The sequence below is a fragment of the Dama dama genome, chromosome X (assembly GCF_033118175.1).
Source record: "Dama dama isolate Ldn47 chromosome X, ASM3311817v1, whole genome shotgun sequence".
Taxonomy (NCBI): Eukaryota; Metazoa; Chordata; class Mammalia; order Artiodactyla; family Cervidae; genus Dama; species Dama dama.
Genome location: NC_083714.1, coordinates 114,729,024 through 114,755,107, shown reverse-complemented (window position 1 = coordinate 114,755,107; position 26,084 = coordinate 114,729,024). Strand labels below are relative to the sequence as shown.

Sequence of the window (26,084 nt, the reverse complement as noted above, 5' to 3'; positions counted from 1 at the left end):
GTGTGAGCTGGTCTGTACTTGTTACGGTGGGGAATATGAGTCTCAGGGACTTTCAACATTTTTTTTCCTGTTAAACATTTTATGTGAAGAATGAATGGTACTTTCATATAGAACCGTGTCATTCAGCTTCATCATTTGAAAATGTCAAGAAAGCATGGACTGCCTGTGGTGGCAAGGATTGGGGGTGTCTGTCTGAACTCCCGTGTTCCTAACCATCCCTCCAGCTGTATCTCCGGCCACCTGTCACAGTCTGTTACTGGCACCGACAAGGCCAGCTTGTTCCAAGGACACGACTACTGGGCCACTTCCATCTCAGATGGCCTGGTGGGCCGTCCAAAAGTAGGAATCCGATTGCTTTCCGGGGATGGCAATAAACCAGGTGCAGACGATCCTGCCAATGGAAAGCCCTACTGCGTACAAAGCAGAAACTCTCCTACTCACTCCCGGAGGCCCTGCCCCACTCCTCGGCTGGCTGGCTGAGCCTGTGCGGACTCGCGCGGGCGAACGGCCTCCTCCGCATGCGCAGTTTCCGCCGCTCGGTTCCTTAAGTGGGCGCTCTGCCGGGTGCGCGCTCAAGCACGCGCGCAGTCTCGCGTGCACGCGCGCACGGGGCCTCTAGCCGCACGCGCCCCTGCCCCGCCCCGCCCCGCCCCCTCCCCCTCCCCCCTCCCGCGCGCCCGCCCGCCTCCAGCCGCCGCCGCCGCCGCCGGAGCTCTGTAGTATGGCATCGAGGAGAATGGAGACCAAACCTGTGATAACCTGTCTCAAAACCCTCCTCATCATCTACTCCTTCGTCTTCTGGGTGAGTGGCCACGCCGGACCGGCGGCTGTGCTGCCGTCCATCGGTCAGTGTAGTGATGCTCGGGGAAGAGAAGGGGGAGGAAAAAAGCCAAAGCAAAAATCAAATCTTGTGAGCCCTCCTTACGGAGACAGGCGCAGGGCTGGGGCTGCAGGATGGCAGGGTGCAGCCTTGGGGCTGCTCGGACCCTGCACCCCGCCCGGTGTAGGTTGCAAGGGGCTGCGTGGTGGCGATGACTGCAGGTTGTCGACCTTTCCAAAATATTTTAATGTATTGACTTGTTCTTTTAAGCTCGCGGGTTAGGGTCAGCCTCTGGGGAAAGTTGCGGTTTTATTCGGCTGTTTTCCTCTCTGGATCCCCCTCCCCATCCTCCCTTACAGCCGGTTCGCGGCGCCCCTTGGCGCTAACCTGTGGCCGGCTGGGAGCAGGCGCGAGAGCGCAGGGTTTGATCCCAGATTCCCGGTTATTCCCGACCCCGCGGGGCTGCGAGAAGCAGCGCCGGGAGCCGTGAGCTGCTTGGCCGGGCAAGGGAGATCAAAGGCCCCCCCCAAGCGCACTGATAGTGGGTGGGCGCCGCCGCCGCGCCGCAACGCACGAAGGGAAGAGGGTCTTACATAAACCAGGGGCATCTTTGCGTTTTCTCGGAGACCCAGGTCTTAGGACCTTTTGCTCACTCGCCTGCACCCTTACACTCATCTTTGTGTCGTTGCGTGAACCCATTCCGCAGAGCCCCAGGGAAGGACCCCCACCACTTGGCGACAGCAATAGCGCCCCAACTCTACTCCCCATCTAACTGGTGCTGCTATCGGTCCTTGAACCTCAATGCAGAAGGGTGACGTCAGCCCCTCAGCAGAAGCCTCTGCGCGCTGGAGGAGTGGGGGGGCGGACTCCAGGCTTGTGCCTTACCTCATCCTGTTTGGCAATTCGTGGAATCAGTGCAGGGCTGACACTGCAGTGATTCATTTGAAGTAGGTGGTACCTAAAGACCATTCCCCGTTATTTCTCTATCCGTGTAGATGACTCCCTTCTCCCCAAGTTTTCCTTTCCTGAACCAAGCCACAGCCACCCTACAGGACAGTGAATGTCACTACCCCCCCCCCCCCCCCCAATAATCTGGGTCACTTCAGCTTTCAAGGCAGTCGTTTTGAAACCTGAGGCTTTGCAGAAAAAGCCAATCCCCGTCTTTGGTGGTTTTTCTCTTTGCCTTTCCCCCCGCCCCCCCAGTTAGCCCTAATTTTGGTTTGAAAGTGGGGCACAGTGCTTTATGAGGTACTCAGACTCGGCCTGATGGTCAAACAGGCTGTTTGTAATGACCAAGGCGGGAACTGAGATTTATAGGATAAAAAAAATTCCTAATGCGCCCCCCGCCCCCTGCGGACATTCCTTGTCATTGGCGATTCTTCAGGTCGGGAAACTGGACTCTGGGGATCAGGCATACCAAGAACTCTGCAATGAGATAAGATAGATTAACTGGTGTATCACACAGGCAACCACAGCAATGGACTTTACTTGGGCTGAAATTTCAGTAGTGGAATTGTGAGCTCTGCCCAGATCCTATATTATGTTCTTCTTGGAAAAAGCAAGAATGCCTGCTGATTGCTGAAACTTCCCAGTAAGCTTTCCTGGGAACTGGTTTAGCTTTTTTGTTTGTTTGTTTCATTATGTCTCTTTGTGTTTGGCCCTTCCTATTTACTTGACTTCCTATTTGTTCCTGGAGTAAATCATATGGGTAATTATTTTTAGCTTCCTGAAAAATCTTCCAGCGTCTCTGCTTGCTGGTAAAGAAGGGAGCCTTCTAGAGGAAGACTTTTCATGGGAGCTTTTTAACTCTTCTTGTTTACTCCCTCCCCTCCCCAACCTCCTGAATCCAATTCCTTAATGCACCCTAATACATCTTAAGCACAACATTTTATGCCCTCTGAAGTTGCTTGATGCCTGCATTTTCATTTTTTTCCTACTTTCAAGATTTCTGTAGTCTCTTAAATGTTTACCTGATGAATTTAATAGTTTAAATAGCATTCAATAGTCACTTCATACTTCACAACCAACGAATGAGATCTCTCCAGATGCAAGGGTATTTTTAAATGAGACATTTTCGTGAATAAACCATGGTACAAATGCTGTTTTCCATTGTACCTTAAATGGCAAGGAAAAAAACAGCTTTATTGAGATCTCATTCACATACTTCACCCCTTTTAAAGTGTACAAATTAGTGGTTTTTAGTGTATTCACAGATACGTGTAACCATCACCCCAGTCAATTTTAGAACATTTTCATTACCTGAAAAAGAAACCCCATACCTTTTAGCTATCATTCTCTTTTCTGCTCTCAATAACCCTCACCACCCTAAGCAGTCACTAATCTACTTTTTGTATAGATTTCCTTTTTCTGGACATTTCATCTAAATGAAATCATATAGCATGTGGTCTTTGTGAATGGCTTCTTTTGCTTAGCATAATGTTCTCATTCATGTTTATTCCTTTTAATGGCCAAATAATACTCCACTGCATGCTTATACACTATCGCATTTTGTTCATTCACTTGTCCACTGATAGACATTTGGGTTATTTCTATCTTGTGGCTATTATGAGTCAGTGCTATAAACATTTATGTGCAAGTTTTTGTGTGAATGTATGTCTTCGTTTCTCTTGGGTATATACCTAGGAGTGGATTTGCTGGGTCATATGGTAACTCTGATTAATCATTTGAAGACCTGCCAGACTGTTTACCAAAGTGACTGCACCATTTTACATTCCTTCCAGCAGTGTATGAGTACTGTGATTTAAAGTATTTCTCCACGTTCTTGCCAACATTTGTTATTATCTGACTTTTAAAATTGTAGCCATGCTAGTAGATATCTCATTGTGGTTTTGATTTGAATTTCCTTGATGAGCAGTGATACCCAGCATCTTTTTATGTACTTATTGGTCATTTGTATATCTTCTTTAAGAAATGTCTGTTTATGTCTTTTACCCAATTTTTATTTCAGTTATTTTTTAAACATTGTTGTATGTGTTGTATGTGTCCTTTATATATTCTTGATTCAAGTCTCTTATCAGATACATCATTTGCAAATATTTTCTCCTGTTGTTCAGTTGCCCAGTCACGTCCGATTCTTCGTGACCCCATGGACTGCAGCACGCCAGGTCTCCCTGATTCTATGGATTGTTTATTCACTTTTCTTGGTGGTGTCCCTTGACGTACAAAGGGTTTTTTTATTTTGATAAAGTCCAATCTACCTATTTTTTTGTTGCTTGTGCTTTTAGTATCATATTTAAGAATTTTTCACCAAATGAAGAGTTTATGAAGAAAATACTGTCTATAAGAGTGATTTGCCTGTTCAGTAAATGCAGTTGGTAAATGTATCTTTCTCTGGCATGTAGTAGGTACTCAAATATTTGTCAAAACTTCTGGGATTATGTTAGGTAATTTACAAGAAGGATGATCTTGGTGTTCTTTTAAGTGGAAGATGGACAAAAGATTAGGCAGAATTTTTTCCTTCCTGTTTTCTTTGAATCATTTTAATGCGACTACTTCTCTTCCCATACCTCGGATTTAGGACTAGAAGACATTTGAGCTTAAAACGGTGGTAGACCAGTAGCATCAAGAGATGGATGTACCTACAGATATGAGAGATCTCATATATGCATTAATATACTGTATTGGTATTTTTCTTTCTGACTTATTTTAGAAAGATGGTAACGATGAGCCTATATGCGAGACAGTAAAAGAGACACAGATGTAAAGAATAGACTTTTGGACTCTGTGGGAGAAGGCAAGGGTGGGATGATTTGAGAGAGTAGCATTGAAACATGTATATTATCATATATGAAACAGATCGCCAGTCCATGTTCGATGCATGAGACAGGGTGCTCAGGGCTGGTGCACTGGGATGACCCAGAGGGATGGGGTGGGGAGGGAGGTGGGAGGGGGGTTCAGGATGGGGAACACATGTACACCCACGGCTGATTCATGTGAATGTATGGCAAAAACCACTACAGTATTGTAAAGTAATTGGCCTTCAATTAAAATAAATAAAAAAAAGAAAGATCTTGTTTTATCTGGCCTCCTCTTCTATCTATAGTCACTCTCCCTCTCTGAGATGTTCCTCTAAAGCAGTGCTTCTCAGCAGCAAACAGTTTTGCCTCTCCCCCCACCAGTATTGGGCCATGTCTGCAGACATATTTTGGTCACAGCTGGGAGTGGGGTGCTACTGGTATCTCGTTGGTAGAGGCCACAGGTGCTGCTAAGCATAGTATAAGGCACAGGACAACCCTTCACAAGAAAGAATTATTTGGCTCAAAATGTCAACAGGGCCCACAACCTCTGCACTAGTGGACTTTACATAGTAATAAGTTAATATGTAGAAAAAGAGAATCTTATGCAGAACTCCCTATATTTACTATTGTCTGGAACCACTATACCCAAGCACTCACAACACAATCGCAAGTAAGAAGAGAAACATTCTCCTTTTTATTTGGAGATAAAGGTAGGTGGTCCTTTATGTAATAGTATTGAAATAGATGGGATGATCCTCCAGTTAAATAGTATCACCTGAATGTTAGGTAAGTGGCTCCATTATGGTCCTTGAATTGTATGTTTCATTTTCAGAGGAGGGAAAAACACACCTAGTAGTAAGTTATCCTGAGCTTTAAGACTAGCAAACAGTGCCTGACACATAGAAGGTTTACTCTGGAAGTATTTAACAAATGGATGAATAAATGAAATTTTGTTAACTACTCTTGGGCTCATGTATTTATTTCAACTCACCTCAATTGGGAGGGTTTTTAAAAGCGATATTTTCTGTCTACCTGTGGTGGTTTAAACGTGTTCCTGACAGTGATGCGTGAAAAGGTGGAATAGAGAACGTTACAAGACTTGATCTTCTAATGATAGTTCGGTTATTATATTTTTATGATCAGCTAGTTTGCCAGCCACTGTACTTATCTAAAATTTTAATTGGAATTTGTTAAGCTTGAATAAAAAAGATATCTATCTTACTCTAATAAAAAAAAACCAACTCCATGACAAATACAGTTTTTCAACAACAAACAGGAAAACTATAAATGTGATGCTTACAAGGTAAATTATTTTGATTTAGAAAATTTTTTAATGTATTTTAAACACTCATCTGAGTTCTAAGCCAAGATTGAAATCCACTATAGTTACATCCACTAAATAATATGGTAAAGAGAAACATCCTTGCTTCATTCCAGTGTATATTGGATTTCGTTTCTTCTTTGATGATCCAAAGAGGAAATTTGCTTGATCAATTCTGATACCAAATTCTCTTATGGTGAAATATCAGTGTTTTTTTTTTTTAAATTTTGGAAGCATCTCTAATCTTTTTAGGGAGAAGATTAAAAGAAATAATGGTCAGAACATTTCTTTTCTTTTGTCATCCATAAAGTTTAGGTACTTGGATTAAATAGAGGGGGGAAAGTCTTAACAGCCCCTAACGTTTTACAAAAGTGTTTGAATTTGGGCGCACACTTAAGGCTACACTATCCTTTTGCGTGTCTTTGGAATTCAACAAACATTCATTGAATGTCTTGTATGCTAGGTATTTCAATAGAATGTTTACCAACGTTTACTAGCTGCTGCTTTTACCGTGTTACCTTCGTTTCTAAACAAAGCAGTTAATCTATTACTTTTCAGTATTAGGTGTTATATATTGTCTTCCTACTGTGGAAGATCATGATCTAGTTCTCTTACTCCTTTCTCCCTCCCTCACATCTTTCCTAAATTGCGTAGACCCTAATATATCTTTTATCAGTATCATATCAACTTGGTTAGAGCAGTAGTCAGTGACCATATATTTTTTTTTCAGTGATCATATTAATTAGGTAAGCTGATTCACAGCTGAACCTTGTAGTGTCTATTATGATTGCTTGCACAGCTTTTCCTTTTCAGTTAAAAGTTGCCTTGTTTTATCCTTTACTTGTTAATTTTCTTCTTTCACCACTAAATTATCCCCATATTCTCCCCGAAGAACTGCAAATCTTCACTTAGTGTATTGAAACACGTCGTGTATCCTGTCAGTTTCCTAGTCTTAAAAAACAATCATTAATATTGTTAGAGATGTTTCTCCCAGAGTAGACTAGTGTTTGCTGGGCCTTTGAAACAGCTGACATCATTATAATCTCCCTTTACCATTATCCTGGGGAATCTTGTCTCCTTTTACATTGAGTCTTCAGTTTCCTAGATGTCCTGTCTTCCTCTTTTTTGTTCATCCATTTTGGTGGAGCAAACCTTCTAGTAACTTTATGGAAAAGAGTTCGTGAGAGGTTAATTTGTTGAGGCTTTGCAGGTATGAACATTTTATTATGCTCTTGCACATAATTTGATAGTTTGGCTGAGTATAGGATTCTAGTTCATACATCATTTACCCTCAGAATTTTTCTGTCACTTTCTCTTCTCCCCCAGGTCTCTTGCTCTTGTTGCTGTTGAGAAATCCAAATGAGTTTTTTTTTAATATTCTTCTTAAATTCTGCTTTTCTTTGAAAGTATCTGGAATCTTCCTAGTTCCTAGTGCTCTGAACTTTCACAATACTACCTCTTGCCATATGTTTATTTCTATCTTTCCTCTGTACCCTTTCAATGTGAAAACTCAGGTCCTTCCATTTGGGGAAGTTTTCTTGTTTTGTTTTGCTTTATTTTAAATTTCCTTTCATTTTCTCTGTTGTGTCTGTTTTAGTGTTGGACCTCTTAGATCCTCTAATTTTCCTCCCTTCTGTTTTCTAATTCTTTGTCTTTTTGTTCTGCCTTCTGGACGATCTCTCCCAGTTTACCTTGCCTGCTATTGCATTTTTCATGTGTTTTATATGTTGATTTTTAGGAGCTCCCTGTTGAGGTCTGAGCATTTCTTTTTCTAGCATCCCACTCTTGTTTCATAAATGTAATATTTTAAGATCCTTCTGACAATATTAATGATGGTTTTTTAAAAAAAAGTTTGCTTCTTTCTGCAGTTTCCTCCCAGCTTCTGTGTTATCTGGCATACTACAGACTGACCTCAAATTTCTGGTAACCATTTGCTCTCTGTTCTATATATGTTTAAGAGTGGAGCTCTAGAAATGCTGACTGGAGCCTCTTAGCATGAAATGAGAGTTTGTAAGTTGGGTGATTTAGCTGGGCCGTTGAGTTTTGGAACTGAGTCTTTTCCTTTGGTCTAATCAGATTTCCTATAGAAGAATCTTCCGATCTTCTCTCTGGATAAACAAGGTTAGGTTTATAGATGTCTCCACGTGCAATATAAATACACCTTTGCTTAAGCTCCTGTCTCAAGTGTAGAATCCAGTGTCCACTGTGCTTATGTTCTCTAGTTCCTTCTCCCTAGATAGTAAATCTCTGAACCCATGATAGAATGGGGGAGAAGGCAGAGACTGGAAGTTGGAGGGGATCTAATTGCTTTTCCAAAAGCTTTTCCCAGATTCTCCATGTTTTAGCTCCCTTTTGTGCCTGGTCCCAAGAGTGCATGGAGTTGCCTTCTGGGGGTGCTTGTGTGCAAATATTTTATTCTTGGATTTGCTCACAGCTGCCATAAGATTTGGCTTTTTCTCAGCTTCCAAAATGTCATTGTGGTTGTCTCCTCTTCCATTCTCTTTGTTATTGCGGGTTTAAAAAAAAATCCAGTCATTTCAGTGGACTTTTGGGAGCTAGCCAAGGTAAATGAATGTGTTCAATCCATCATCTTTAACTGGAAGTCCTTTATATCTGTATCTCTACCTTGCATGTAACTAATTAAATACGGAGTTGATTGTGAGTGATTGAATAGAGCATCTGCTGAGATGGCAACAGTTGGGATCTTCTAATAGATATTGGTACCTACTTTTCAACTTAAGAGCTTTTGTGTTAAGGGGGGTGTTCTAGGTTGGAACAGGCTTACTAAACCACATCCTCTTCAAGGTTATCTGGTCATCAGGGAATGGAGTTGGATAAATGGGAACGAAGTTCTGAAGGTTGCTGCTGTTTTTTTCTGCTCATTGAATTTCTTCCCATCAAGTGGAGCCCCATGTGTCTTCTGATCTAATTCAGACCTTGCTGGATTAATTTAATGTGGAAGCAGCAGAGTTTCAAAGTATGGTGGGGAACTTGATGTTACATGGGTCAGGGCTCTTCTATTTTTCTGTCACCACAATGATAACCCTCCGTGTTTATTATACAACTTGTGCATTATAATCTGAAGAGTTTTTTTTTTTCTTATTTAATTCACTTTACTTCCTATATGAACGTGCAGTTAGGCCACTTGCACTACCTTTTATAGCATTTGTGGAACATTAAGTTTTTTCCGCTACATAGTTGCTTAGAAAAAGCTGACTTTTTATCCAGATAGATTGAAACACTCTGCTTAATTTTAATTACAGCTGGAGTTCTTGATTTGACCCTACCGTGGACTCCATTCCTGATGATTCGTTGACTGTTCAGCATTATGTACTGTTTTAAGGAAGCACTTAAAAAGGTGCTTTGAATGGAAAGTCATCTGTGACTGTGTTTCTCTGTTTAAACATGTTAAACCTTTGACATAGGTGACTAATGCACCACTAAAGCAATTTGAAGTGCACTGTAAAAAATATATTCTTATGTCTTTTTCTCCTTTGAACCCATTACAGCAGCTTCCAATTTGGCTTATCTCCACATGACAGGCAGATCATTGGATTACTGCTCTTAAATTTCCTTTTTTGGCTGTTATCCTACTTGCCTTGACAGAATGCTTTTCATTCTTGGCTGAACATTTTTGTACCTTTTGATGTAGAGTCTCAATATTCATCAAGAAGATGACATAAAGAGGGGAAGATAGGAAAGAGCTTTTCTTTGTCTTGATTTCCCTTTGGTTATTTGATCACTTGAACTTGTAAGCCTGTGAAAGAGTTTGGTGATAGAATTAAGGATCCCAGTTCTACTGTGGAAGATTTTCTTTATGCTTTTTGTAAGCTGTGATAGGCTTTTTCATCATCATTTGTTGTAGGGGAAATTGCAGTTGCCTTGTACTGAAATAAAAGATGGGCTGGGTCAGGTGAGCAAACTACATTAATGGTGGTCAATCCTATTTGCCCATCAGGGTTGCCTAAGGAGCCCTAAAATACTATATGCTTAGACTTCACGGTAAGAGGTTCTGATTCATTTGGCCTGGAGGAGGGTGCCAGCTTTTATAGTTTTAAAATAATCTTCCAGGTGATTCAGCTGTGCAAATAGGATTGAGAGCCACTGATTCAGGGAGAACTGTGTAATAGCAGGCCTGGTTCATCTTGGATCTGGAGATAGCTAGGGAATATCTAGCTATTGAGTAGCTTGTTATTGTTTAGTTGCTAAGTCGTGTCCAACTCTTTTGCAACCTCATGGACTGTAGCCTGCCAGGCTCCTTCTGCCCATGGGATTTCCCAGACAAGAATACTGGAGTGAGTTGCCATTTCCTTCTCCAGGGGATCTTCCCGACTCAGGAATGGAACCATCTCCTGCTTGGCAAGCAGATTCTTTACCACTGAACCACCAGGGAAACCCTATTGAGTATCTAGCATGGGCCTGTTGATTTGGTCTGCTTTGCTCAAAAGTCTGAGGCTAGGTGTCCAGTATCTCTTAGTAAACCAAAATGGCCTTGTCACTCTTAGGAGACCTTGCTAATCTTTCCTAACTAGAGGAGTGCTCATCAGAATCACTAAGGGGCTTTGAAAACAGTTGTTTGGTCCTATCTCATAAGGTTTCTGTTTTAATTGATCTGGAGAGGGACCTGGGTATGTATTTTTTTTAAACCATTCCTAAGGTGATTCTGATTTCTGGGATATGACTCTGGCCTGTGATAGTTTGTTATAAATAAATTCTTAACATATGCTTTCCTGTGATCTGTAGTACCATGAGGCTAGTTTGAGGAGAAGGTTCCATAAGCAAGATGCAGCCAATCTAGTATTTTTCTCACCCACTGAATTGGTGTCTTCCATGTGTCTGCAATTGGATGCTTGGAGTTTGGAGTAGTTTCCATTCCTTAGGGGGGAATGTATTTGTTTATAGTTGCACTTAGAAGTTAGGAAGTCTTAGTTTTCCCTCTATCAAGATTAGACTAATATTCATTCTCCAGTACTCTTGCCTGGAAAATCCCATGGTTGGAGGAGCCTGGTAGGCTGCAGTCCATGGGGTCTCGAAGAGTTGGACATGACTGAGCGACTTCACTTTCACTTTTCACTTTCATGCATTGGAGAAGGGAATGGCAACCCACTCCAGTGTTCTTGCCTGGAGAATCCCAGGGTCGGTAGAGCCTGGTGGGCTGCCGTCTATGGGGTCGCACAGACTTGGACACAACTGTAGCGACTTAGCAGCAGCAGCAAAGTGTAAAACAAAACCCTGAATTTATTACTTAACAAAGTAAGAGATCAGTACTAGTCAAGCAGAGTTTATGAGTGAAACAGATTGCTGATCTTTTGGGGAAGCGTGGTGGTGTTTGATGGTTGCTTTGGTTACAGAAGAAGGAGTGGTTGCCCTTGGCCTTAGAATCATGGCTATTTGGGTGAGATTGTTGTTGATTGCCTCTGGGAAGCATAGTCACTGCTGTGCTGTTGATTGGTTGACCTTGAGTTGTGTGAGGCTGTCGCTGTAATTAGCTTCTAGAGGTATGTTCCCTGAAACAAGGTGAGTTGTCACTGATGATTAGACTGAGCTGAATTGCCACTGATCGAATCAGTTTAGAAGTGGGTGCTGGTAGTTACCATGCCTACTGAATAATCAATCTTCTCCCCCCCAGGAGTATAGAGACTTTTATTCTTGCTTCAGATTACCAATGCTTATTTCTCAGTGAGATGAGTTTATCTCTTCACAGATGCAATTATTGTATCAGAAGAAACCTAATAGAGTCTAAAGATAAACTAATATGAGAATTTGGTAAAGTGGTTAGATGCAAGATAAAAATACAAAAATTAATTGCTTTTCATTATTTTGCATAAGCCTTAGAAAAGAAAAGGGAGAAAAAATTTCAGTCTCAGTAGCAATAGAAATCATGACTACTTCAGAATAGTTTAAAAAAAAGTAAGGCTCTTATATGAAGAAAACTAAAATCTTATTGAAGATTATAAGATCTGAACAGATTAAAGAACATTGTGTTCTTCAGTGGGGAGATTTAGTACTATAAAATTATCAGTTTAAAATGTGTTTAATGTAATTCCAAATAGAGTCCCAATGGAAGTTTTTGGGGGGAGGGAGTGGTACTTGATAAAAGCAATGTTTATGTAGAAGAATAAATGCCGGAGAAGGCAAGAGACATATGGGACAGGGGGAAGGAAGTCTATGCCTTACCAGTGTTATCAGAATATACTATTGTATATAAGATGGCCACTGTCATCATCCTCGTTTCTGGTATTTATGTTCTTGTGTAATCTCCTTCATTTGGGTTTGGGCAGGACCTGTGACTAGTTTCTAACTAAGAGAATACAACAAAGGTGGTTCTTTTTTGTTTTTTTTTTAAACAAAGCTGTTTCAATGTGTGTGAATACATGTACATGATTATATTAGATAAGATTGTAATGTCTTCCTGAGAGACTTTGTCCCTGGCTGGCTTGGAAGAAACAAGTTTCTTTTGTTGTGATCTACCCTATGGAGAAGACCACGTGGCAAGAACTGAAGGCAGTCTTCTGCTGACAGAAAGAAACTGAGGCCCTCAGTTTGACAGTGCACAAGCAACAAAATGAATCCATCAGTCAAGTGATCTTGGAAGCACATCCTTCCCCATTTTGGCTTCAAATGAGACTGCAACCACCCAACAGCTTGATTGAAGCTTAATGTGATCTTGAAACAGAAGACAGAGTAAAGTTGTGCCCAGACTCCTGACCCCACCGAAACTCTGAGATAGTAACTGTGTGCTGTTTTAAGTCTCTACGTTTATTGTAATATTGTTACATAGCAATGCATAGTTAATAAAACTATAAGTGAAGTCGCTCAGTCGTGTCTGACTCTTTGCGACCCCATGAACTGCAGCCTCCCAGGCTCCTCTGTCCATGGGATCTTCCAGGCAAGAATACTGGAGTGGGTTGCCATTAATAAAACTATAAAGTCCCTGGTTAATTCAGTATGATGTTGACTTATAAAGAGACAAGTGGGTCAGTGGAATAATAGAGAATCCAGTAATAAATTCTAGTGTATATAATTTATTTATTTTTAGTGTATATAATTTAATATATGAAAAGGGACATTCATTTTAGAGAAGGTAGGTTTAAAAGATTCTAATGCTACTGTATATTTGGAAAAAATAAAATTGGAGCCCTTACTTGAATTTTATTAAAAAGTCTAGTTGGCTTAAATGCTTAGATATGAACACAAAACAAAATTCTGTAAGAAAGTATAGAGATCATATATAAATACAGGAATCAGAGAAACTTCTTTATCCAAGTTAGAGCCTCAGAAGCAACGAAGTTAAAAAATTGGACTTCCCTGGTAGTCCAGTGACTAAGAATCTGCCTGCCAGTGCAGATGACACAGGTTCGATCCCTAATCTGGGAAGATCCCACATGCCATGGAGCAACTAAGCTTGTGTGCCACAACTACCTTTCCAGTGCTCTGGAACCCGTGCGCCGCAACTACTGATGTCTCTGTACCCTAGAGCCTGTGCACCACAACTAGAGGGTTATCCCTGCTCACTGCAACTAGAGAAAAGCCCAGGCACAGCAATGAAGACCCAGTGCAGCCATAAATAAATAAATGTATTATTTACAAAAAAAAATCACTGTATTTGCCTATACAGTTTTTTAAATTATATGACATAAGTACAATCAAATCAATTAAACAATTATGGTGAGATGCAGACCGAGTGCCAGACTATTAGCTAATATACTGCTTTCTTCATTAAGAAGATCTTATAGAAAAAAAAAATCTACATTCTGATGGAACCTCCTTCTCATTTGAGACTTACAATGGCTTGCTGACCAGCTCTGGCCTACTGACCACACTTGTGAATTACTGCTTTGTGGAAGGAATCAGCAAACTGTTTCTGTAAAGGGCCAGATAGTGAATATTTTAGGCTTTGTGGGCCATGCGGTCTCTGTTGCATCTCCTCAGCTCTGCCATTGTCCTGTGAAAGCAGCATAGACAAACGTAAATGAATAAGCAAAGATATTAAAATAAAACTTTTATTTACAATAAGAGGTAGCCAGCTAGATTTGACTCTTAGGCCTTAGTTTGCTGACTTCTGCTCTAGAGGATACCAATATAAGGAAGGTATAATAGCCTGAAAAACTAAAGTTTAGAAGACATCCAGATGGCCAACAGGCACATGAAAAGATGCTCAACATTGCTAATTATTAGAGAAATGCAAATCAAAACTACATTGAGGTAGCATCTCACACCAGTCAGAATGGCCATCATCAGAAACTCTACAAATGACAAATACTGGAGAGGGTGTAGAGAAAAGGGAACCCTCCTGCACTGTTGATGGGAATGTGAATTGGTGCAGCCACTATGGAGAACAGCATGGGGGTTCCTTAAAAGACTACAAATAGAGCTACCATATGATCCGACAGTCACACTCCTGGGCATATACCCAGAAAAGATGAAAACTTTAATTTGAAAAGGTCCATGTGCCCCAGCATTCATAACCGCACTGCTTACAGTAGCAAGGATATGGAAGCAACCTAAATATCTATCAACAGATGAATAGGTAAAGATGTGGTGTGTGTATATTGATATATATACACACACACAATGTGATATTACTCAGCCATAAAAAGAATGAAATAATGCCATTTGCAGCAACACAGATGAACCTAGAGATTATCATACTAAGTGAAGTTAAAGACAAGTATCATATGATACCACATATGTGGAATCTAAAAAAAAATGATATAAACCAACTTATTTAGAAAACAGAAACAGACTCACAGACCTGGAAAACAAATTTATGGTTACCAAAGGGGAAAGAGGAGGAGTGATAAATTAGAAGCTTGGGACTAAAAAAAAATTTAAAGTTTAAAGTCTTAACATGGGCTTATGGAGTGGGAATGAAGGAAGCAACACCATCTTTAGCTTGAAAGAGCTGGTCATGCCTTATCCAAAAAGACAGCCACTTGAGCACTTCCAATATGGTTAGTTCACAATGGAGATATGCTCTAAGTGTAAAATACATATCAGATTTTGAAGCTGTAATATGGAAACATATAAAGTATCTCACTTTTTATATTGATTACATGTTGACATGGTAGTATTTTTGACATTGTGTTCAATATTATTAAATTTCATCTTTTCAATTTGAATGTAGCTACTAGAACATTTAGACACATCTCTACTGGACAGCACTGGACTAGAAGTAATAGAAGTTTCAATTAAGTGCTATAAGACCAAGGGAGAGAGCTCATTTTGCTGGGGAGTTTGGAAAGGTCATGTGCACAGAATTGACCTTGGAGAATGACAGGATTTTGGCAAGTGGTGCCCTAGGAGGGTAATAAATGCTATCAGATGGAGGAAGTGTTATCCAGAGAGGTCTGGAGACCACCGAATGGTTTGTGTCTTGGGACAGAAGTGAGTTTAGCTGTAATAAGGGACAAAGCATGTGATGAGTCTGGGAAGTAGGCATAAGCCTTATTGTGGGTCGTCTGCACGGGTTAGCGTTTGGACCTATTTTGTCTGCCAGCAGGGGAGGGAACGGGGATGAGATGACCAGACCATAGCTTTGAGCAGGGAGTGGTAACTTTGAAAGTTGTTTATAGATCTAATCTAGGAAAAAATAAACAGATTGTGTTGGAATAAGAAAGGCAATAAACAGTGAAACCAGGTTAACTAAGAAAGACCAAAGGTCTAATACAGGGTGAAATGGGAATGGAGAATACAGGACAGTGAAAAGCCACTTTATATTGTGGCAAGGATATCTGTGAATGAATTGAATGAATGAGAACCCCAGTTATCGTGCTTGACGAACTGGTTATTGGTAATGCCTTCATGGAAATGCAGACCTTAGAAGAAGTTGGTTTGAGACTATTATATGTTCAGCATGAGATAACAGTAGCTTTAAAAGACCAGCCAGCTCTCATAAGCTTGCTCACTTTAGTCTTCTGCTGGCAAAAGTGGCCCAGACAGTTCTTTAGATTTGGCTGTCTCTGTACTTCTGATCCTTCCCACCATCCACCACGGTTGCAGTTAATTGATCGAGGAAAAGGATCTGAACTTGGCTCTTTGCTTGTTGGCTGGTCAGTGGAACTTGAGATGATTAGACTGGTAAGATCCAAATGGAGCAGTTCTTTTTTAGGCATTTGAACTTGAGATACAAGAGAGACAGCTGGTGTAGGGACAAGAGAAAGAAACAGGGAGAAGTCACAGGGAAAAAGTTTAAAGTACGTCAGTGGGAGTGATGGAGGGGTGAGTGGGATCAGTGAACTCCTGGCCACTAGACTGCATAGATTCCTGGGCATATCTGCTGCATCTCATACTTTTCCTTTACAGCCTGGAAGAGTGCCTTTTCTAGGTTCTGGTGAGGCATGGCCAAGTGGGTATGATTCCTTTCCTCTTTATTCCCCCGCTCCTTTTTCTTTTTCCTAACAGTAATGTTCCATGGCCAAGCAGGAAGGGTGATTAGGTGGATGTTTGGAGTTGTTAGAAAGGCAGGTTTGGGATGAAAAGAGGAGGTTTTTATCAAGATGCAAAGTTGAGAAAAGCTCAATTTGTTCATGTAAGAGGCATGAGATTATAAACAATATTCTTTCCAGCTTCCCAGGAGGCTCCAGTGCAGTTGATGCTAAATTACTTGCTGATAAGAAGTGTAGTAGATGTAGCACAGCATTCAGCCAGCAGCCATTAACTCTGGCTTAATGGAACCCTGAGTTTCCAGTAAATCTTGTTCAAGGGATGAAGGTTCTGCTATAGGGTAGGAGCAAGTTATTCGAGCAAGTTACTTATTAATCTCCTAACAGCAGCTGCTCTTGTTTGCAAAGTAAGGTTGGCAGTTGTTTTAGTTTTTATCCTTCAGAGATGTTTTCACGATCAACAAGCAATAGTTTTGTAGGTTGTATTTTTTGTTAGATAGTCCTGGTCTACAGCAGTGGTAGCTAACCTGAAATTTTTTATAAACAGCTTAGAATAAGCAGTTCTGAGTGGTGACTCATTGAGGGCTTTGAGGAAGCTTCCATTTGGTCTAGATGACAAATGGAGGTGAAATGCACTTCTCCACTTGGCTGACAAGTCTGAGCAAAGTCTTTTAAGCTGTCAGGACTGAAGTCTGTGTATATAGCATGTGTACTATTTTGAGATAAAAATCCAGGAAAAGAGAGGTGCATCCATGAATATTCTAATAAAAAAGCTGTTCAAATAAGCTGTCTACAAAACAGAATGTATATACGGTATACCATTTTTGTAAGTAAAAAAAAAAATGCACATAACAAATTCTAGACAGCTACTCCCATCAGAATGTTAATAGTTATGGTTGGGTGATAGGGTAATTCATGGGTGACATTTTTCTTTGTTTTTTTTCCCCCATAGTTTTTCTTCTCCTCTTACACATAGCATGAATTCTTTTATAATTAAGAAAACAGTGAATACTGTTTTAAAAACAACTTTTTTCTAGGTGTTTTATAGTACATAGTTTTCTTTCTCAGAGTGCTTGTTTTTACACCTGGTCTCCTTTATAATGTAGCAGTTCTTTACTCCTCTGTTTTAGTGATTGGATTAGATTAATGCAGAGCAAAAACACATTTAACTTGATTCTTAAGCCTTGTCTCCTCAAAATAAAGGGAAATGCCTGTTCTTACTAAACATTTAAAAATAAATTTTTGATATGTATTTCAAGTATAATCCTAAGACAGAGAATAATGTGATAATTAGCTGTGTCTCCCACCCAGCTTTATCAGGTCTTGGCATTATGCCTTATTTGCTTTGGAGTTGGATATGTGGATTTTAAAGAAATATAAAAAAAAATTGCAGTTGATTCTCCTACATCTTTATGTCATGAACTCAAGAGTTTATCAGTTGAGCCTGTTTTTATACATTTACTAATATGCACATACACACAAATATTAGGAAGTAGTGCCTTCAGATATTTAAACTTTGTGTTAATGAATCATGCCATGCATATTGTCTTGGAACTTGCATATTTGGCTCTACATTGCTCGACGTGTGTCCGTTTTGATGGATGTGGCTCAAGTTCAGGGGTTAACAAACTGTGGCCTCTGGGCCAAACCTCTTTTTGTAAATAAACTTCATGTATTATTTACAACTGTTTTCACACCAAGCAGCAGAGTTTGTGACAGAGGCTGTACTGCCTGGAAAGTCTAAAATATTTACTATCTGGCCCTTTGCAGAAAAAGTTTGCTGACCCATTATCTAGTCCATTCTTTGTATGGATATATCATTATTTATCCATTTTCCTGCCTGTGGACACTTATTTCCTGTTTACTTGTAAGAAATGGTGTTTTGGTGAACAGTAGTATATATAGTTATCTTCTTACCATGTGACTTGAGATGGTTTCTAGTGTGGCATATGGATCATGGAACAACTTAGCTTTTACTATATTTTGGTGTGTTTTTCATACTTAGCAAAACAAACAAGCAATAATCCAAGGCAGATTGGATTACCAGCCCTGTAGCTGATAAGTATGTTATGTAGTGGTTTAAGATGGAAAAGATATTTTAATTCTTGATTTAAATGGTTTTTCTAAAAGTGAATTTTTACTGCTGGAAGAGGCAGAAGTGCTGAGTGGTCCAGATGGAGCAAAGCAAGATTTACAAAATGGTCCTGGTAGCAACACGGGACTACCAACTGTATGCACTTAAGTGTATTCAGGTTGTGGTGATGTTGTTATTATTGTTGGTACTATTAATAGTTGCTACATGATTATTGAGCATTTCTTAAAGGATAAGGATAAACATTTCACGTGAATTATCTTATTTAATCCTCTTAACAGCCTGTTGAGGTAGTAATTGCCATGCCTCATTTTGAGAAGAGGCAGCTGAGATTCAGAGTTTAGCCCAAGGTCATGTTCACATGAGGCTTTGGTTTGGACCTCTCCACCTGCCCTGGCCTGATGCTCAATGTCCAGGGGCACAGTTCTCCAAGGTCGACCTTGGTAGATGGGTTAGAGGGTATTTTTTGAGAACCCACACTACTGTGAAGTAAACGCCTCATTGGTTTCAGCCTTGGCTCCCACAGGCTGGTCAAGGCTTCATACACAAAGGAGGAGTCTAGGTTTTCCAGAAAGGTCAACGTTTACAACTTCAGTGGGAGTAGTTATCCCACATGATTCCTTTGTAGAAAATGGAAGCCAGGGCCATCTTGTCACATTTTTTCCTGTTCTACCACCTCAAAACTTCAGTTTCCCAAGTGAGACTTATACTGTTTTACAGATAGTGGATGCTCAAGACTGTCTAAGGGATCCTAATGTCAGGCTCAGGGTTCCTCCCTAGACAGCTGGGCAACTGCCCATTCACTTCCAAAGGTTTGAACCTGTAAATGTCTTTCCCCTTTATAGTTGGTGACTTGTGTGGTCAAGACATAAGAAATCCTGAGAGTCCACTCTCATTTAAAAAAAAATCATAATGCCTGAAAGGCTCCAAATTACTGGGCCAAACTGCAGGGATATAATTTCTCCTGCTGCTGGTAAGAATGGCAAGGGTGTGAACTTGTCTTCTATGTTCCCAACCACTTTGAACAAGATGGAAGCCAAGGCGTTAAAAACTGATGGAGATGCAGTTTCTCTTTGCTTTAAGGAAACAAAGCTGAAAGTAGTGGGCATCATCAGGCATTTTCCTGTGGCACTGACACCAGCTTAAATACAGTTATCTAATCCACAAATAGACACACAGATAAAGCTCACAGGCACCTACCAAGTAAACGTTTGTTAGCTACAGTGATCTTGCTTCCTCCCTTGAACTTGCTTTCAGGCAGCAATCTGACCGGTCATTTTTACTCCCTATGGGTGGCGAAAGGAATTCTTGTCTATATGAGGGTAATTAGCTATCTTCGCTCCTATGAAAAGAATTTAAGACATTGGAGTGCACTGGAGAAGATCTAGTTTTTAAAAGGAAGTCCCTTCCAGGCTGCTAAAACCACATCCAGTAGATGGGCCTCCTTTTCTGCTTGTAAGATCAACCATACACAGACACCAGTGATAATAACCTGTCATACATTACAAAGATAATTAACAGAAATTAGCCCTTGAACTCTATTAGTTAACGCGCATGTGCTCTACTACCATCATCCAAACTGGGATACTGTTCTCCCATCCCAGATCACCGTCCCAGATCAATCAGGTGGCAGAAGAAGTGATTTGAACCTTGGGGCCTGGGGCCTGTTGACTTGGGGCCCAGCTTCAAGGGACCCGTCTTCAGTCTAGTGTTCCTGTGTAACCATGGCAACATTTTCGGACCCTGCTCTGGGGCCCTCTCACTTCCCTCTGCATCAGGTCCCTACAGTTGTAAAGTTTAATGAAGATTCTGGAGGACTTTAAAAAAAAATCTGTTTGTAGATGGGGCCATTGATCAGAGAGACAGAAAAAGCTGCATTCAGGTTAAGTCCAGGTTGAGCAGCTTATGCCAAGTCTTTTGTATATGAGCCTCCCAACAACCCCCTCCAGCAATTAATGAATGGAGTTAGTCTTGTTTTCTCCCCTTTCATTCCTACCTCTCCCAAATCTTCTTTGCTTATATATGTATTTGTTATTTCCAGTTGGCTAAGTTATAAATGCTGGATTTTTGCTTGGCCTCACCTTCACTCTTATCCTGTGAATCACTATGCTCTGATTCTACAATAGCTTGCGTGTCACTTTCCTTTTCTCCATCTTACTACCACTGTCTTTTCTCTTCTGTCACCTCTACAGCATTTTCCTGTTTTCCCTATCTCCTCGTTACATCCCATCTCTTCCGTTGAGGCAATTGTTCTGAAACAAAACAATCAGCTGAAGACTGGTATTTCTTTCATGTTCCCTGCCTAAGTTAGATTTATCTGTCTGTCTGTGTGTGTTTGCTGACAGTACTCATATGATAATCATTTACTTGCTTACCTGCCAGCCTTCCCTATTTATTCATTGCATTTGCTCAAGAAATTTTCTAGGAATATTGGGTGCCTGTTCTATGTCAGTTTCTGGGATTTAACAGAATGAACAAGATACTCTGTTAGGAAGGGAGGAAAATGAACAATAAAAAGAAAGCAAAGATGACATTTTTGGTGATATGTTCTCTGAAGGACAGAATTCATGGGACAGTGGCATGGGGGCTTACTTGATACAGTGATCGTAGAAAGCCTCCCTAAGCAGGTGACGTTTGAACTGAGTCCCAAAGAAAAAGGAGGACCCAGAATTTTGCATTTGGGTGATGCAAAATTCAGTGTGTTATTTGCTGTTTGCTGACCATTGTTAATCTGATCAGTCCAGTTACCTGTGCTGAAGTAGGTAATTTAGCAAATTTATTCTTTTGAGTGACTGACACTGCCCCCCAGCAGTACCAGATTTGTATTCCTAATTATTCTTTTAGCATGGAAAAACACAAACCTGATTTTTAACTTTATTTTTAAGAGAGGTATATAAACTATGGAGTAGAAATGGAAAAGGACTGTCTTGGTTAATTTACACCTGGGAAATTAAGAGATGGTAATCCCATGGACAGAGGAGACTGGAGCCTACCGTCCATGGGGTCGCAAAAGAGTCAGACACCACTTAGCAACTAAACAACAACAAGCAACATGATATAAAGCACTCTGGCGTTAAATATAATTGTGATTGGAATGAGCAAATAAAATTAGGGTGAGCCTGCCTGCCATTTCCTGAAACTTCTCTTTTGGTTTTCATTCAATGTGTAGTGTGAAAAAAAATAAATACACCAAACCAAACAAAATAAACTCTTTTTAAAAGTGGTTGTAAGTTGGTGGGACTTCTAATTATTTTGCATCTTCTCCAGCACTTGATCTTGTTAAACTCTTCAACATTTTTCCAATCTGCTGGATGTTTAATAGCATCACTGTGATTTTAATTTGTGTTCCCCTGGTTAATAATGAGCAAGTCTATATTCTCATGTTTCTTGCTGATTCTTATATCAATTCTGGGGCCATATTTCATTTCCCTATAAAAAGGCATCTCATTTTTTCCCTAACTCTGTAATCTGAAAGATTTTTTTTTGACTAACAAATTATACTTTGTTTTTATAGATCTAATTGTTCATGTTTATATGCAGTATATTATATAGTATTTGCATACAAGTAATAATTTGTATGCAGTACAAAAATATGTCATGGCTAACCAGATCATTTATCCATCTGACTGTGCTTGTTTCTTTGTTTTTCTGAATCTTGCAGCTTAGCACCACTACCTGGATGGTACTGGTGGTACTACTTTAAAAAAAAAAGTTCTGGAAATGGCCAGTAAGCCCTCTTTTGTACCTTCAGGTCTCCTCAGTGGTTTGGAGACCAGGCATTGGACTAGAAACTCAGGTTTCTTTCAACTGTCATCTGTGTGTCTGATGAAGTATTATGTCTGTTGCTTTGCCTTAGTTTGCAGCACTGGGAGTTGTGCAATAATTGCTATCAGCAATGCTTTGAATGTTTGTCATCTAACTTCTTTTGGGGATTATTTCCTTGGAACATATTTCCAAACATGGAATTATGAAGCAGTTTCTTTCTTTTAACCTTGTTCTCTCTTGTGTTAGGAGGTGAACAGTTCAAACTAGTTATTTACTTAGTGTGTCTCACATATGGCCTTATTTAATAGGGATTGTGTTAGTTTCCTTTGTGGGCAGAGGTGGTGTCAATTTTTTTTTCTTTTTTAAAATGCATTTATTTTTAATTGGAGGATAGTTGCTTTACAATAGTGTGTTGGTTTCTGCCATAGAGCAACATGAATCAGCCATAGGTATGCATATGTCCCCTCTCTCTTGAACCTCCCTCCCACTCATCCCACCCCTCTAGGCTGTCACAGATCACTGGTTTGAGCTTCCTGCAACATACAACAAATTTCTACTGGCTATCTAATTTTACATATGGTAATGTATATGCTTCAATGCTACTCTCTTAGTTTGTTCCACCTTCTCTTTCCCCCACTGTGTCCACAAGTCTGATCTCTATGTATGCATTTCCTTTGCTGCCCTATAGATAGGTTCATCAGTACCATCTTTCTAGATTCAATATATATGCGTTAATATACCTTGTCTTTCTTTTTCTGACTTACTTCACTCTGTACAACAAGCTCTGGGTTCATCCACTTCATTAGAACTGAGTCAAGTGTGTTCAATGTTTCTGGCTGAGTAATATTCCATTGTGTGTATGCACAACTTCTTTGTCCATTCATCTGTCGATGGACATCTCGGGCTTTGAATGTCACCAAATGTTGAATTTAAGGACTTGAGTTTTAAAATGTCATTTTCTTTTTCTTTTTTTTTTTCATTTATTTTTGTTAGTTGGAGGCTAATTACTTCACAACATTGCAGTGGGTTTTGTCATACATTGATATGAATCAGCCATGGATTTACACGTATTCCCCATCCCGATCCCCTCTCCCACCTCCCTCTCCACCCGATTCCTCTGGGTCTTCCCAGTGCACCAGGCCTGAGCACCTGTCTCATGCATCCCACCTGGGCTTGTGATCTGTTTCACTATAGATAATATACATGCTGTTCTCTCGAAACATCCCACCCTCACCTTCTCCCACAGAGTCCAAAAGTCTGTTCTGTACATCTGTGTCTCTTTTTCTGTTTTGCATATAGGGTTATCATTACCATCTTTCTAAATTCCATATATATGTGTTAGTATGCTGTAATGTTCCTTATCTTTCTGGCTTACTTCACTCTGTATAATGGGCTCCAGTTTCATCCATCTCATTAGAACTGATTCAAATGAATTCTTTTTAATGGCTGAGTAATATTCCATGGTGTATATGTACCACAGCTTCCTTATCCATTCGTCTCCTGATGGGCATCTAGGTTGCTTCCATGTCCTAGCTATTTTCATTGGAAGTCTGGGGCTTATTTGCATTCTGTCCTCAGAGTGTGTAATCAGTTCTTTAATTCCTTTATGTTCCACTAGAACAAATGACCACTTTACAACATTATTGAGAGAGTTGGTCCATGGTGATGATGTATAGCTATGAAACCTTAACAACAACTCCTGGAAAAATGGACTTGAAGTGTTTTCAGATTTACCTGTCTTTAGCTATGGAGGAGGGCATTGGTTGTATTCATTTCCTATATTTGAAAGTGTCCTGTATAACTCCTAAGTCATCATCATTCACCATTTTTTTTCTTTTTCTGTGATTGTTACCTTTCACCTCTAGCTTTAGCTGAATTTACATAATAGATCTTGTAAAAAGGAACTATGCAGAGTTCTCAAACAGGCAGTGGTTTTCCTCCCAGGAGACATTTGGCCTTGTCTGGAAACATTTTCAGTTGTCACAATCAAAGGGGGAAAGATGCAACTGGTATCCAGTGGGTGGAGGCCCCTGATGCTGTTAAACATCCTACAAGATTACTCCCCCACAACAAAGGAGCATCTGGCCCCAAATGTCAGTAATACTGGGGCTGAAAAGTCCTGCTGTAGTATAAATTAGTTTTTCTCTTTCCCTCTCAGTCACTGTTATATCCATATTTTATGAGTGAGTTATCAGTTCACATTCATGTTCCATGGAGCTCTAATATGATTCATATTGTTGGAGAGATTTTATACACACACACACACACACACACACACACACTTATACAATAAAATTTGCCAATTTTAAGTGTAAGGTTTGGGGAATTTTGACAAATGTATACAGTTGTGCAACCACCGCTGCAATCATGGTTAATGTGTTTAAATTTTAGTTCTGTAGCTTCAAATATACATTTATTAAATGATACTATATTCCAGGGCAGAAGGAAACTTAAAGTAATTCAAGTACTAATGAGTAGCTCATGGCTAATGGGTGGAATGTATACGGTAGTTTGTGAAGGATAATGCCCTTGAGCTGAGTTCTGAATTTCATTCTATTTTAATATGAATCTAGTAGGTGCTTTATTTTTACTGGGGGAGGAGTCACTTTCAGACCTCTGAAAGACTGGCTTAGATAATAGTTGCTTCAGTGTAAAACAGAAAACCTATATTCGCTTCTATCTTTAGTACTGAGTTTTATGGTCTACAACTTTCTGGATTCCCTTTGCACTTTGTAGTGTTTTTTTGGTTCATGCAGGTTAAAATAAAACTGGTGTTTAAAAGCAAACACAGAATATGCATTTTTCTCCTAGAGGCTAATTTCCAGGATGTTGGTTCTTTTGGTGGTTTACTTTAACCTTGGTAAGTAGTAGCAGTTGTCTGCGGTAAAGCGAATGGAAACCCTTGCTTATTTTGCTGAACCACATTCTTAGAGGGGGAGTTTTGCCTTGACCACTAATTGCTGAAATTGGAGTTTGGGAGATGGTTTGAGATGCGACTTGGAGTGATAAGTGAGTCTGAGTGCTTGGTTAGTGTTTTCACTTTTCCCATTTAGTTCGCTTTCTAGTAAAGGTGGTATTCATATTTCAGGTTTCATGGGGAGTTTGTCCACATGTCTCAAAGAGAAAAATGGAAAAGTTAGGTGGAAAGGTGGTGTAAGCAGTTACTCTTGATTTACGGTCATATTGTACTCTAATGAGACTATAACAATTGTTGTATAATAAAAAAGGAGGTAAGGATTGGAGCATTGCAACATTTAGTAGGTATTTAACTTTATTTTAATGCTATAGGCTATGGCTTAGAACGACCATAGGAATCTTGCTGGTTTTATTTGTGGGTTTGTTTTAGGCAAACTATCAACAGCACTGAAATGATACTCTGTGAAAAGGAAAGAAATGTACACCCAAGTTGAAAATGCTGTGTTTGCTAATTTCCCTTTCTCTTATGTGACCATCAAGAATTGTTGGATAAAAAAAAAAAAGAATTGTTGGATAAAGTCATATTGAATAATTCTGCCAATTCCACCATGTAATCTTGGGATCATTTCTGTCATCCCTTATGGTAATCTTAGTATTTCAGTATACTCAGGATGAAAAGGCTTCAGACTTGAGAAAATCAGGACTGTTTGAAACAACATTTCTAATGCTAAGAAAAGATTTTTCTGTGGGAATGTTTGTCCTCAGTCCTTTATTCCTTGGCCTCTCAGCCCAAGGTGGTGCCATCTTGGCAACTGAGTTCCAAGAGTGAATTTTTTATCACTCTTGGAAATGTGTGATACTCACTCGGAAGAAGTGATACTATATTTTAGAATGACCTTACCTTTGTTTGAAGTAGGGTATTAATGTTACAGAATGATCCCAGATTATTCTTGATAATGGACTAGAGTCTGGGCAAAAATCTCAGGCATTTGAATTTCCCATTTGCCCCTATTTTTCTTCACTGCTT

At 40.0% G+C, this 26,084-nt stretch overlaps 1 protein-coding gene across 1 annotated transcript in view; it reads left to right on the top strand.

Moving 5' to 3' along the window:
* The first annotated feature begins 669 nt into the window (after window positions 1-669).
* TSPAN7 (tetraspanin 7) overlaps window positions 670-26,084 on the top strand; it is a 127,314-nt gene continuing 101,899 nt past the window's right edge. Inside the window, exon 1 of the mRNA XM_061136321.1 lies at window positions 670-802. Coding sequence (XP_060992304.1) covers window positions 722-802 — 81 coding nt within the window. The 5' untranslated portion in view covers window positions 670-721. The remainder of the gene's footprint in view (window positions 803-26,084) is intronic.